Source organism: Lampris incognitus, chromosome 3 (genome assembly GCF_029633865.1).
Source record: "Lampris incognitus isolate fLamInc1 chromosome 3, fLamInc1.hap2, whole genome shotgun sequence".
Classification (NCBI taxonomy): Eukaryota; Metazoa; Chordata; class Actinopteri; order Lampriformes; family Lampridae; genus Lampris; species Lampris incognitus.
This window is the reverse complement of record NC_079213.1, coordinates 75,645,801-75,658,612: the sequence shown is the minus strand read 5'-3', so window position 1 is coordinate 75,658,612 and position 12,812 is coordinate 75,645,801. Positions and strand designations below refer to the sequence as shown.

Below are 12,812 nucleotides of genomic sequence, written 5' to 3'. Positions count from 1 at the left end.
GACATAACAAACACCCTTCGGGTGTCGCTGTCTCCCATCACCCCTCGATTGGACCGTCTTGCTGCAGGGAAACAAGCCCAGGGCTCCCACTGATTCAGTGATAGTGGTAAGTTGCAATGTTATATGTATGTTAAGTTAATGCGAGGAAAATATGCGCTGTGTGTTTAATATCAGAATTTTACTTTAAATGTTGTGATACTATTGACTCATAAGCCTAACCTATAGTCCGGTCATTATTAACTCACCCCCGCCCCTCCCTCGGTCCGCCAGAATATTGTCAATATTAAACCGGTCCGCTGTGCAAAAAAGGTTGGGGACCCCTGGACTAGGTTGTACAAATGGATATTTTTCGGCTGTTGGAATGAAACAAAAAACAAAAAAAAACAAAAAAACTGCTTAACATGAACAACAGCTTTGTCATGCTTTTTTTCAGAGCAACAACAGCAGCATCAACAATAACTACAGAGGCAATCATACATTCTGGAAGTTATTGACAATCAAACAGTTTTTAGAATATTTTCTACAAAGACACTGATTCAACTGGCAGAAACTATAGAATAGAAGTAAACAATGTTTTAAGGTAAACACATGACCTCTAATGAAAATAAGCATGCCATGAGCAGCCAAAAGGGTCCTAAAAACAACAGGATACCTGAGGATCAAGTTACATGCTATTCTAGGGTACAGCCAAATCCCTACAATCATGTGATTAGCATTCCATATGCATTGTAACAAATGACTGTCTGTGTGCACAGAGACCCTGATTTCAGTCAAGAGCAATGTGTTTAAGTTGCATCTATGGGGAAAGGCTCCGGCCACTGGGCTGGGTCAAGGAAGATAGCACAAGTCCCACTGTAGAACCAAAGTCTTGGCAGGGAGCCCTCCACCTTCCAGGTGTTGGATGCCTGGTCGTACATCTCCATTTCCACTCCATAATCACCCTCCATACCCTTCCAATGGCCTCCTGTGACAAACAGCAGCCCATCCAGCACCACCAGTCCTCCATTCTCATGGAGCATGTGGAGAAACTGAATCTGGAGGGAGGGCGGATCAAAGTTTATATGACAAAGAATGCAACTATAGTAAGAAATACCTGTAAATTAGTACCACAAGGCTGTGTAAAGATGTTTTTTGCAGAACAGCAATCAAATTTGTATCCAAAAACATAAACAATGCATTGTTTGGCCTTGTTAGAGCATCTTGAAACATTGAAAATTGCAATAGTATCAATGAGTCACAAGTCAATGTACATATTCACATTTAAATTCAGAGTAGTTGAGAATGTAAAAACAAAATGATAAAATATCAATGTTATATGACTTCTTTATTAACTATTAACCATTTCTTAGTAAACATGTGACTTAGTCTCAGTGGAGTTGAGAATTTGACTGCAACAATAATAAATGAAAACAAATCGCTGTCTGGCTTGTTTCATTATCATCAGTCAGTCAAAAAAAGCACTTTCTTTCAGTCTATGTATTTCTGAAGCCCACCTTCTGCCACATGTTTGCATCAGGGTCATAAGAATAAACTTTTTTTGTGTTGTCAGCAATCAAATAAATGATTCCATCCACAGAAACAGCACGAGGTGAGGAGAGGTACTTAGGAATGAAGGGTGAGCAAATTATGCTCCAACCATCTGCAAATGATAAGCAATTAAGAGAGAAGAGATTAAATCGATGATGGGATAAATGCAGGAAAGAACAAAAAGTCTTTATTATGGTTATTTTCAATGAGAAAAAGAGAACAGTGTAGAAGAGAACAGCCATTGGTGCTGTACATCAGCTGATGTACTTATATTAAAGTAGTAAGTCAATGTAAAAATTGTTTGAGTAGAAGGTGCTGCAGATGATAACCACCTATGACAGGGTTGTAGCATTGCATGGTCAATGCATTATACTTCACTGCACATGAGCCAATCAGGTAGAGCTTTCCATGGCATGCAGTGGCAGTGAAGTTAGTAACATATCTCAAGGCGGGGCATGTAAGGGCCCAGGTGTCGTTGTAAGGGTCATAGTGTTCAACCTCAACATAGCTCAATGTTGTACCTTAGGAAAGAAAATACAATTCAGAGTGAGTTTTAAGTCTGGTTTAAAGATCGTCAAACACTAATCATTGCATACTGTGTAGCTAGTATCAACAGCTAGAACAACACACCTGCTAAAATTACCGTTCTGCTCTCAGAAACTGGTAATATTTGAACAGATTCATGCACAATGGAAAACCTGAGCAAATTCATAAAATACATCTTGTTGAAGTAGTGGATGGAAGACCCCAGCAAGGCAGTCGAAAGTACAGATTGGTCTGGAGACTTCGTCACAGTGCTCTATTCCACTGCAGGTTTAAGACACCACATGCCAGACTGTATTTATTTTCTTGCCTCCGATGACGTAAATCTCTCCATTCAGCGTTGCTGATGCGTGGTTAGTTCGAGGTCGGAGCATGGGAGCCACAGTTACCCATCTCCCCTCTCGAGTGATGTACTTCCAGGTCTCTGTGGTTGACCAGGTGTTGGTGTTTGAACCTCGTGAGCCCCCTGTGAGACAGGCAATAGTACTTTGTAAACTGTCTGAAAATACATGAGCTTTCACACCACAGAAATTAGCCTCACAGCTATTTTTTATTACAATTTTTGCTTTGCCCACATATTCACATAAAGTCTTGGTGCTCTGAAAAGCTATGCACACTCACACATGCGACACACATATTCAACTCACAGGCGCACGCACTTGCACACACACACACACACACACACACACACACACACACACACACACACACACACACACACACACACACACACACACACACACACACACACTACCTGTGACGTAGACATCATTATTCAGTGAAACCATAGAGTATCCCCACTTGTTTGGGTTGGGAAAATTAGGCAGCTGATACCACTGCTCTGGGGATAAGAGAAAATATTTATGAATTTATAGAGAATTACCAATTCAGCAAAGGAAAAAAAATCACAAAAAGAGTAAAGTGATCATGGATAAACGGACAATTGTCACAGATATGTAGATGGCAAAGCTGTATAACTGAAACCAGGCAAAGGCCCAAAGATGTCAATGAGGCTTGTGTCAGTGACATCAAAAGTTGGTTGGTCAGCAAGTTTTGCTAATTTGAGTACATACAAAGGTAAACCATTGGTCAATGGGGCATAACAGTTGTAACTCCAAATAACCTGAGCTGGGTTTGACAATTGTGGACTGTGTAGTCACAAGCCAATTTTCTTCTTTCGGCTGTTTACGTTAGGGGTCTCCACAGAGGATCATCCATTTCCATTTGTTCCTGTTCTCTGCATCTTCCTCTGTCAAACCAGCCATCTGCATGTCCTCCCTCACTACATCCATAAACCTCCTCTTTGGCCTTCCTCTTTTTCTATTGCCTGGCAGCTCCATATTCAGCATCCTTCTCCCAATATACCCAGCATCTCTCCTCCACACATGTTCAAACCATCTCAATTTTGCCCGTCTTGCTTTGTCTCCAAACCGTCCAACCCGAGCGGTCCCTCTAATATATTTGTTCCTAATCCTGTCCTCCTTCATCACTCCCAATGAAAATCTTAGCATCTTCAACTCTGCCACCTCCAGCTCTGCCTCCTGTCTTTTCGTCAGTGCCACTGTCTCCAAACCATATAACACAGTTGGTCTCACAACCATCTTGTAAACCTTCCTTTTCCCTCTTGCTGGTACCCTTCTGTCACAAATCACTCCTGACACTCTTCTCCACCCACTCCACCCTGCCTGCACCCTCTTCTTCACCTCTCATCCACACTCCCCCTTACTTTTAATAATTGACCCCAAATATTTAAACTCATCCACCTTTGTCACCTCTACTCCTTACATCCTCATCATTCCGCTGTCCTCCCTCTCATTCACACATATGTATTCCGTCTTGCTCCTACTGACTTTCATTCCTCTTCTCTCCAGTGCATACCTCTAGTGCATACCTCCCTCTCCAGGCTCTCCTCAATCTGCTTCCTACTCTCACTTAATCACAAGCCAATCCAGGTCCAGAAATCTCTGGGGTGAAATGTGATGTGTCTTCCAATTTAGCAAAATAACCTGACTGTGATGTAAAAGAAAATGAAAAGGCCCATTCTTGCCATAACAAAATTGCCTTACAGTCATTTATTTATTTTGGGCAGTGCCAATACTAATCTGCTTATCTAATTGATCCAAAGCTCTGTTCCTAGGATCTTGAATGGATCTGGGAGGGCAAGGTACATTATTGCCATCACTGATTCATTACACAGGTCCCCTTTAAAGTGAATTGCTGATTAAAAATGTTGCCTTGGAATCATTGTAACTTCATTTCCACTTTCCTACCAGCAAAGGTGGCATTTTACCTGTTAAAAGGAAATAGAGCCAAGGGTCCCATTTATTAAGGAGCCATATTCCCAAACCATGTTACAACATTATGATGAAGGTCATATTTTGAGTAAAGACTGACTCTTCATCTGGACACTTTTGTTCTCTTTTCCCACACTGACGTTTTTTTTTTAAACATTTCAAGTAACAAAAAATGATCTGTGCAATCTCGTATATCTGATTTAATCTCTAAATTTGTCAGGCTCATGTGTTTTGTCTTATACATTAACTAATTTTCTTATTTTTTTATTTTATCTTTCCCATTTGTTCAGATGCTCTCGATTTTACATTTTCCAAATTAATTTTAATTCAAATTTCCTATTTTATAAATAAAGACAACCTCAAATTGAAAACTTAGGAATATGGAAGAGAGGCTCATACGGGTCTTCGTGTTGTAGAAGGCACAGTTCCTGGGCAGTAGTCTTGGGTCTCTGTCCTCATCTTCCTCTTCATCGTCTGAGTCATCCAGAGAACGACCTCCCATTACAAGCAGCACCTCCTGCAGGTTGGGCTGTGGACTCTGGGAGGTGACTTGGTCAATATATCCAGGGGCCAAATCCATCTTCTGGAAAAAGAAAATGTCATCAGATTTTTAGTGGGGATCTACTAAGATAGAGCAAACAATGATAAAAGAGCAAAGAAAGGGCGGGGTAAAATGTGAACTCACTCACCTCTTTGTGAACTTTTTCCACAGCCTCCCTGCAGCTGGGGGAGGCCTGGACGAGATCGTTCTTCAGCAAGTTGTCAGCCAAGTAGTCTGGACTGAGAAGGGAGAGCCGGGCTAGGGCAAAGAGCTCAGGAAGGTGGCAGAGCCGTGACGCCTTGTGGTGCCTGACCCAGGTCAGGACAGCCTCCACCCGAGTGCACTCTGATCGTGTCTGTAGACCTTCATTGGACAGACAAGCCACCAGCCTCTCCTTTACCAACAGCAAGAATTCCTCACCCCGCTGCACAGCTTCAATGTTCTCCAAGAGGAAGGCCCATGCCTTGGCTACCACCTCTGGGCAGCCATGGATCTCCCCAAACTCCAGGATTCCCAGGCAGTTCGTGGCATCAATCTGGTGCTGGAGGTATCTACTACATACAGCCCGTACTGTCTGGAACTGCAGCTGACTCGAGGTGCAGATCAGTTCTTCCACATTGCCCTGGTTAATTGTCAGCTTGCCAGTGTAAGCAAAGTCCAGCAGGCAGCTTAGAATATCTGGGTCCACACCGTGAAGCTCCACACGTGCAGCAATGCTCTCCACAAAGTCCCCTGAAAACATGGAGTGGAAGTAGGTGCTACAGAGAGCCAGGATGCTTCGGTGACAGGGGAAGTCCCGCCCCCCCGCACTCAAAGTAATGTCCACCAGTTTTGGGTGAGAGCGGAGGGAGCGTAGGCCCTCTAGGATGCTCTGGGGGTGGGAGGAAAGGCAAAAGTCCAAGTCGTCCACATTGCGTACCATAATGAAATTTAGTTCAGGCCTTAAGCTATGTCCTCTTTTAACAGGAAACGTTGACAAGTTAGTGAGTAGTTACTTTAAGCGCAGGGGAAATAACTCTCAAAACAAAATTCACAAAGTGTTTTAGCAATGAGTTGACAGTCAAATGCCAAAATATTAGTTTCAAAATAATTTATGTTGAGCTTCCTTCGCTGAATATGTCCTTTAAAATCCTACATTAACCAGGCATTATTGATCCAATTGAATCACGTTCAGCATAGAAGTACAGTTTAGGAAATTGTAAATAGTTATCTGATGCAGCCTGTAAGATAGTGAGTGAAAGAAAGAAAGAAAGAAAGAAAGAAAGAAAGAAAGAAAGAAAGAAAGAAAGCAAACAAAGAAAAGGAAAGAAAGAAAAGATAAAGAAAGAAAGAAATGAACAAAGAAAGAAAGAAAGAAAAACAAACAAACAAACAAACAAGGAAAGAGACATTAAGTCTGAGTTGCATTTATAAATGATTACTGAAATCAACTTTCAGTAGACTATGGCAGAAATCTAAAGATTGTCAGGGAGCCCAAGAAAACAAACTTCAAATTCTAAACTTAAATAACTTAGAAAATACACCTCAGTGATCAGATTTAAGTCTGCCATAATTTGCCCTGAGAACTCAGATGCCATTATATCACGCTAAGGACCATACTGTTTGTTTACTTAGGGACAGAGCTCAGTTTTTATTTTGTTTTTCTGCGGGTATGATGTAACGGTATGTCTATAATCTCCTCTGAAGCCAATAAGTTACATTTCCCCATCTTCAAAACACTGTAAAATTAAAAGAAAGAGATGGCAAACTCACCAAAGAAGAAAAAAACGGCAATAATTGCTCATGTTTCCAGTAAAACGCTGTATGTGGCCGGGACGCTGGTTAGAGCAACATGGAGTCGTCAGTATGGCGGAGGGTTTTGCCAAGTCATTGAAACCGACTGCCTGTCATTTGCTCAGCTATTTTTAGGACCTCCAGAGCCCCTGTGCTTAAAGTCAGATTCCTAACAGCATGCATGGGATCCACACCTGCTGTTAAAAAGAACATACTTTGCCTGCAAGAGATGAGATATAGCAACATCTTTCAGAGGGTTATGTTTAATAGACCTTGTGCCATCACAGATAGAGTGGTAAATGCCCCCCATGAGGGTACATATATAAAATTGTGTGAGGTTTGCACTTTGGATGACTGCATGCTCAAAGGAAACCAAAAAGATGATAGGAAGTTAGATATCTATGAAAGCTTTCTTGGCATTTAGATGAGTGAAGATGTACAGGCGCTAATTTATAAGAAATGACATAATGCAGGTATACTGTTTTTGTGTGATGATTTATTTTGGAACAGTGTTAGAGCTGGTGTTCATCCTTTAGGACCATAGATCATCACTTAGTATTCACTTACCACAAAAATGATTTTCTCTCTAAGAAAAGGTACCTTTTATCTTTCTCAAAAACAAAACTAGTCACTCTCGGGCAAAACACAGGCACTCTCATTTTTTAACCGATCTTGATGTCACTTTGTTAACTACAAAGTATACAAAAATATCAAAATTATGACACGAGCAGTTACTCAAAATCAAAAATCTCTGCCTCTTTTTCTTTCCAAAAAGCAAAACTGCGGTCAATGTATTTACAGATTTCCTCATTACTAAAACTGGAAATGTCAGTTCCACTTTTCAGCACCCCTTCATCGGGGGTTGGGGTCTGGACAATAACTTTGGGGACCTGCCTAATCTCTGGAGGAGTAGGTTTCTCTGTTTCTTGGGTAAGTTCAGATTGATTCACTGCATTTCCAAAGAAGTTTAATTTAATATCCTCAAAGCCATCCTTCCACTCACGGTTCCCAGCCTCAATGTCCTGAATGACAGCCTTGTGGAAGTCCCTGACCGTCTCCCATGTAAAACAACCAACATGGTCAAACACCTCAAAGCACAGCAGGTGTCTCATTTTGCGTTCATCTGCGGGCAGCTCCAACTCCAGGATGTGAAAGTATCCCAGCATGAAGAGGTCGAGGGTAAGGCTGTCATAGTCCACTGGTACTCCATCCACACGAGGCAGAAACTGCTCTGGTGAGTAGAGGGCCTTCTGCCTGTGGAGCCTGTGGAAAAGGCAGCACAATCAGGGACGTGCGGTCAGGGGAGGCAGGTGAGGCAGAGCCTCACCTTTCATCATGAAAAGAAAAAACAAATGATGATAAAATAAAATAAATATTAATATTTGTCTACTGAACTGTGCTATAAATGTAATTTATGTACAATTCCAATAATTTAAATCATTTTTATTATCAAAATCGCTGAATTTGCATATTTCCTGTTCAATTAGAGGGGAGATACGTGAGTTGAGGCAGCGAGGAGTGGAGCCTCACCTCGGATTGAGCAATCCCTCACAAATTGGGTTGAGCGCATGCCTTTTGCTTTCTCACTGTTTGTCACCAATGTAATGTTTGTAGACACTTTTATTATATGTCCTCACTTTCCTTAAAATAGTTAATGTATTTCATGTATGTGTATAACATATTTAGTCTTGCTGATCTTACATAAAACCGCACTGAAAAAGCATGAGATGAGGCAGCCAGTACCTCTGCCTCACTGAAGGGGGCGTATGCGTGAGCCCACGGGTTTACAGGACGGAAAGACTTCTAAAACTTAAAGAGGATAAGGAGGACTTTTACAACAAAGTCACGGAGATTTTTGTCCAGAAGGATAGGAGAATGGAATTCATTTTCAAGTAAAGGTAAGCCCATGCATACACTGCAGTACATCCTTTTATTTGTATTGACTGAGTATGTAATTAATTAAATACTAATAGTAGTAATAATAATAATAAATTTTATTTATAAGCGTCTTCCTGGACACTCAAGGACACTGTACAAAGATAAAAAAGATACAAAAAGCAACAACAGATAAAAACTACACAATATAAAAAATAGTAATAGTAATTGTGGAATTACGATGGCAAATTAGGAAAACACGCACGGTGCAGAGCAAATGCGCTCTTTCTCTGAGCCGCTCCTTGTCCAAATATGTACCTTACTTATGTGTGTGTAAAGAATGCTGATGAGATATGAAACACAAGCAGTAGTCAATGTGCAAGCTGCCAAATGAATGGTGAATTGAAGCTACTACATTGGGTCCATATATTTGTAAATCTGACTCTGAAAAAGACAGTGCCTCACCAGCCACGAACCTCACCGCATGTCACTGAGCACAATTAATCATTAAATATCGACAGAACATCTTTCATTTTGGTCAAACTCAGTGCAAGTATCAGCACGCCATTTTCTAAGTTTCTTCTTTTAAGATTTTTTGATTAAAGATATGTCAACTTATTAGGTGCATACATATGATTTAAAGGGCTAGAAGTGTACCGTAAATATGTGTTATGTGTTGGTAGCTTGTAATACTTAGAGCCCATAAGAAAAGTTTAAAGAATATTTGAGCATCAATGAGAAAGCTGTGAGCATTTTTGTGCTATCACATGCCACCAGGAGGAGGAGCCACACAGTCTGCTGGAAGAGCAATGTGCACCATAGTATTGGCTCAATGCTGAGAAACTCCATCGTTCAATTTTGTATAGGTTTCGCCTTCTAAGGCTATCGCTAGTGGGTTTATCCCTCTCGCCCCTGCGCAGCACTGAAAAAACTTTAGTCTACACTAACTTAATTGAGGGCCCCACTTACAGCCACAACTCGACAGTATATTGAATCAAGGCCGAATAACTGGTTCTCATTTTTCTTCAGCTACTGCTGCAAGCACTCTAGATTTTACAAAAAAAGGAAGACATTTTCAATCAAGCAGTTTGAAAGCGGCGTCTGATTGTGTCCTGTTTGTAAAACAGAATACATTATGGGCTTCGACCTGCATGGTCATTGTGAAGGCTGCCTGGGTCCAGAGCACCATGGCCTGGCGCTCACTCCGCAAGCGACGTGCCCTTACTGTACACATCTCCCCCAAGCAGAGAAACAGCTGAGGGTGGAAGCCTTCGTTGTTGCTGCTGGGGATGTGTGGCCGGTGCAAGACACCTTTTCGGTGGATGAATACTTGGACGAGCCAGAGTCAGATGACTCCACTCTCTCCTCTCATGGATCACCACGCAGCTCGCCCCAGACTTCCCTCCTCCAGGCGGAGGAGCCGGAGTCCACCAACGGCCCGCAGCATAAACACCCAGGGGACCCTGGGGTTTCCTTCTTTGCCTCCAATGCCATGTCAGCGATAGGAGGATAGGAGGCCTTGTTCGCTAGCTCCCAGGCATTATTAAGAGGGCGGTGGCCTACAAGAGTCTTATTGTGCTGCTGGTGCAGGAGACCGCTCCTATGGGTGACATGTGTGGGGTTTACCCTCTAGTTCAGGCAGCTAGACGGGACCCTATCTGGCCTTGCTTCTGGTCATTAAGAGGTATCAGGAGGGGGTGGCAGCGGACTCCAGGAACTTGTGGGCCCCCCATCTCCAACTTCATGCTCATCACCAAGGTGGAAGGCTTTTCGGAGCATGGCATTCTTCCTGTTCCTGCCCTGGAGCCCAGGTTGACCTCTGTTTTTGGGGTCAAGTAACAGGCTGCCTCGGTTGTTGGTTGGAGGCCAGTACCGCCCTCCTCTTGGGACCAGCTGACGGCCCGTTTGGTGAATCGAGCGCACCAATGCACCTTCCAAGCATCGGCATCATTGAACATCTCCTTGTTGGCCTTTTCACTGGCCAAGTTGGCTGTCAAGATGCCTAAGCTGCCCTTGGAGAAAGTGGCAGAGTTTAGCAAAGCCAGCAGCGCCATTCTGACACTGTGTGCTTCTGTTGCGGTCTCTAAGGCCAGAGTTGTGGCATTGCAGACCATGATCCACCAAAATGTAAGGCTGCAGGAATCACCTTTCCCAGAGGTATCAAAGAGGAGCTGATTGAGGTTTCCATCAGTCTGGATGGAATTTTTGGACCAAGGTTCCAGAATATGGTTGACACAATAAAGTTGGCTTCGAAACAAGTGGAGACCATCAGACGTCACGTCACCTGGGCTCCTCCGATTGCATGACCTTTACACCCCCCAGTCAATGGCGGGACCGCCATGATCGTCAGGAGCCTCGCGAATGGCAGAGACGTCCCGCAGCACCTGCCATGGCTTTGCCCTGTGTTACTGCTCTTCCTCCCCTTCACAGCCCCCGACGCAGCTGCCGCCATCTCAGAAGAGCTCCAAGTCTAGATGGCTTTTGTGGCCTGTGCTTTGACCAACCCTCCCCGAAAGCAGAGCAAGAGACAATGACGGTTGGGGGGGGGGTTATAAAGTTAATATATTTGATGAGTGTTCTGTTGTTTTGAATAAAACACAAACATCATCGCAAAAAGAGTTATTATCCTGTCTAAATCAGTCTGCCCCTGAATTTTCTAATTTGGTGGTGGCTGTTGAACACACTTCCTCCATATCGTGTGAGCCGGCAGCCCTTAATCTTTCGGTTGACGATCTCTCCGGACTCACGTCTCCTATGCAGCGCATTTCCTCCTTTTCTCAATCAGAGTTTTCTTCACAACAACATTTTTTTTTACTGAAATGTATGACGATGAGTCCACGAATGCCGACTTTCTGCCTCGCGTTGAAAGCGCTCACGTGCTTTCGCTTGTCAGTAGTGGCTCCTCCCATCCCCTTCGGGACGCGAGTGCGAGTGTGCCATTGCATCACATTAATGTGCCTTTCTCTCTTGAACGACCGTCAGGGGGAGCTTGTGCACGACACAGCCTCTGAATTGTTCCAACCAGCCCTTTCGATACGTTCACACAATGACGGCTCTGGCTCGGCTTGCTCACATGGCAACCGCGGCGCAACAGACTCATGCACAACCGCTCTCAGAGCACTTCTCCGAGTGGCGGCGTGCATGTACAATGAACTGTTGGAGGAGAGGGCTAATCAGCAGAGGCTACACTCGCTTCTCCCCCTTCGCAGTTCAGCAGGATACTAGAGACAACCCTGTCATCTCAGGATCATTGCCTCACTCTCCAATTGGAGCTGCAAGAGCTTCTGATTAAAGACGCCATTTCCAGGGTTCTCCAGGGCGACGAAAATCAAGGTTTTTACTTTCGCTATTCCCTGGTCCTAAAAAAGAAGGGGGGGTGAGGCCCATTCTTGATCTGTCTTTGTTCAACAAATCGATAATGAAGAGATCGTTTCGCATGCTGACGATCAAACAGGTGCTGCGCGATATTCACCAGGGCAACTGGTTCACTTCCATAGACCTGAAAGGCACGTATTTTCACGTTTCCATCATCCAAAAACACAGGAAATTCCTGCATTTTTCTTTCCAGGGACTACAGTATCAGTACAACTGTCTGCTGTTCGGTTACTCCCTGGCTCCATGCACTTTTTCCAAATGTGTGGAGATGGCTTTGGGGTGGTTACACAAGAAAGGGAAGAGTATTACACTGCTCAAAAAAATAAAGGGAACACATAAGCAATGCAATGTAGCTCCAAGTCAATCACACTTTTGAGATATCAACCTGTCCAGTTAGGAAGCAACACTGATTTGTGAATCAATTTCACCTGTTGGTAAATTGTCTAATTTCCACCAGGTGGAAATTAGACAATTTGCAAGACAACCCCTATAACAGGAATGGATTTGCAGGTGGTGGCCACAGACCATTTGCCTGTCCTCATCTTTTCTGGCTGATCTTTGGTTAGTTTTTCATTTTGCTAGTGCCCTCACCACTAGAGGTGGCATGAGGCGGTATCTGCAACATACAGAAGTTGCTCAGGTAGTGCAGCTCATCCAGGATGGCACATCGATGCGTGCTGTGGCAAGAAGATTTGATGTGTCTCCCAGCACAGTGTCCAGAGCATGGAGGAGGTACCAGGAGACAGGCCAGTACACCAGGAGACGTGGAGGGGGCCGCAGGAGGACAACAACGCCGCAGCAGGACTGCTACCTGGTCCTTTGTGCAAGGAGGAACAGGAGGAGCACTGCCGGAACCCTACAAAACGACCTTCAACAGGCCACTA

General features: G+C 43.6%; 2 protein-coding genes across 2 annotated transcripts in view; both read right to left on the bottom strand.

Annotated features, from left to right (window-relative positions):
• Positions 1-173: 173 nt before the first annotated feature.
• klhl30 (kelch-like family member 30) lies at positions 174-5,827 on the bottom strand. The gene is made up of 7 exons (XM_056277666.1): positions 5,054-5,827; positions 4,764-4,902; positions 2,825-2,911; positions 2,381-2,536; positions 1,860-2,048; positions 1,494-1,639; positions 174-1,034 (listed from the first exon to the last, which is right to left on the bottom strand). Exons 1-7 carry the CDS (start codon positions 5,825-5,827, stop codon positions 786-788), a joined length of 1,740 nt encoding a protein of 579 aa, XP_056133641.1. The 3' UTR covers positions 174-785.
• Positions 5,828-7,178: 1,351 nt separating this feature from the next.
• The window catches only part of LOC130109375 (espin-like protein), a 38,173-nt gene continuing 32,539 nt past the window's right edge, over positions 7,179-12,812 (bottom strand). The window contains exon 12 of the mRNA XM_056276256.1: positions 7,179-7,941. Coding sequence (XP_056132231.1) covers positions 7,410-7,941 — 532 coding nt within the window. The 3' untranslated portion in view covers positions 7,179-7,409. The remainder of the gene's footprint in view (positions 7,942-12,812) is intronic.

Excerpts from the sequence above, each read along its gene's own strand:
- klhl30 (XM_056277666.1), bottom strand. The coding sequence starts at position 5,827 with ATGGTACGCAATGTGGACGACTTGGACTTTTGCCTTTCCTCCCACCCC. Across the intron at positions 4,903-5,053 it reads TGGAAAAAGTTCACAAAGAG|AGTCCACAGCCCAACCTGCA; the intron begins GTGAGTGAGTTC and ends GTCACCTCCCAG. Across the intron at positions 2,537-2,824 it reads TAATGATGTCTACGTCACAG|GGGGCTCACGAGGTTCAAAC; the intron begins GTAGTGTGTGTG and ends CCTGTCTCACAG.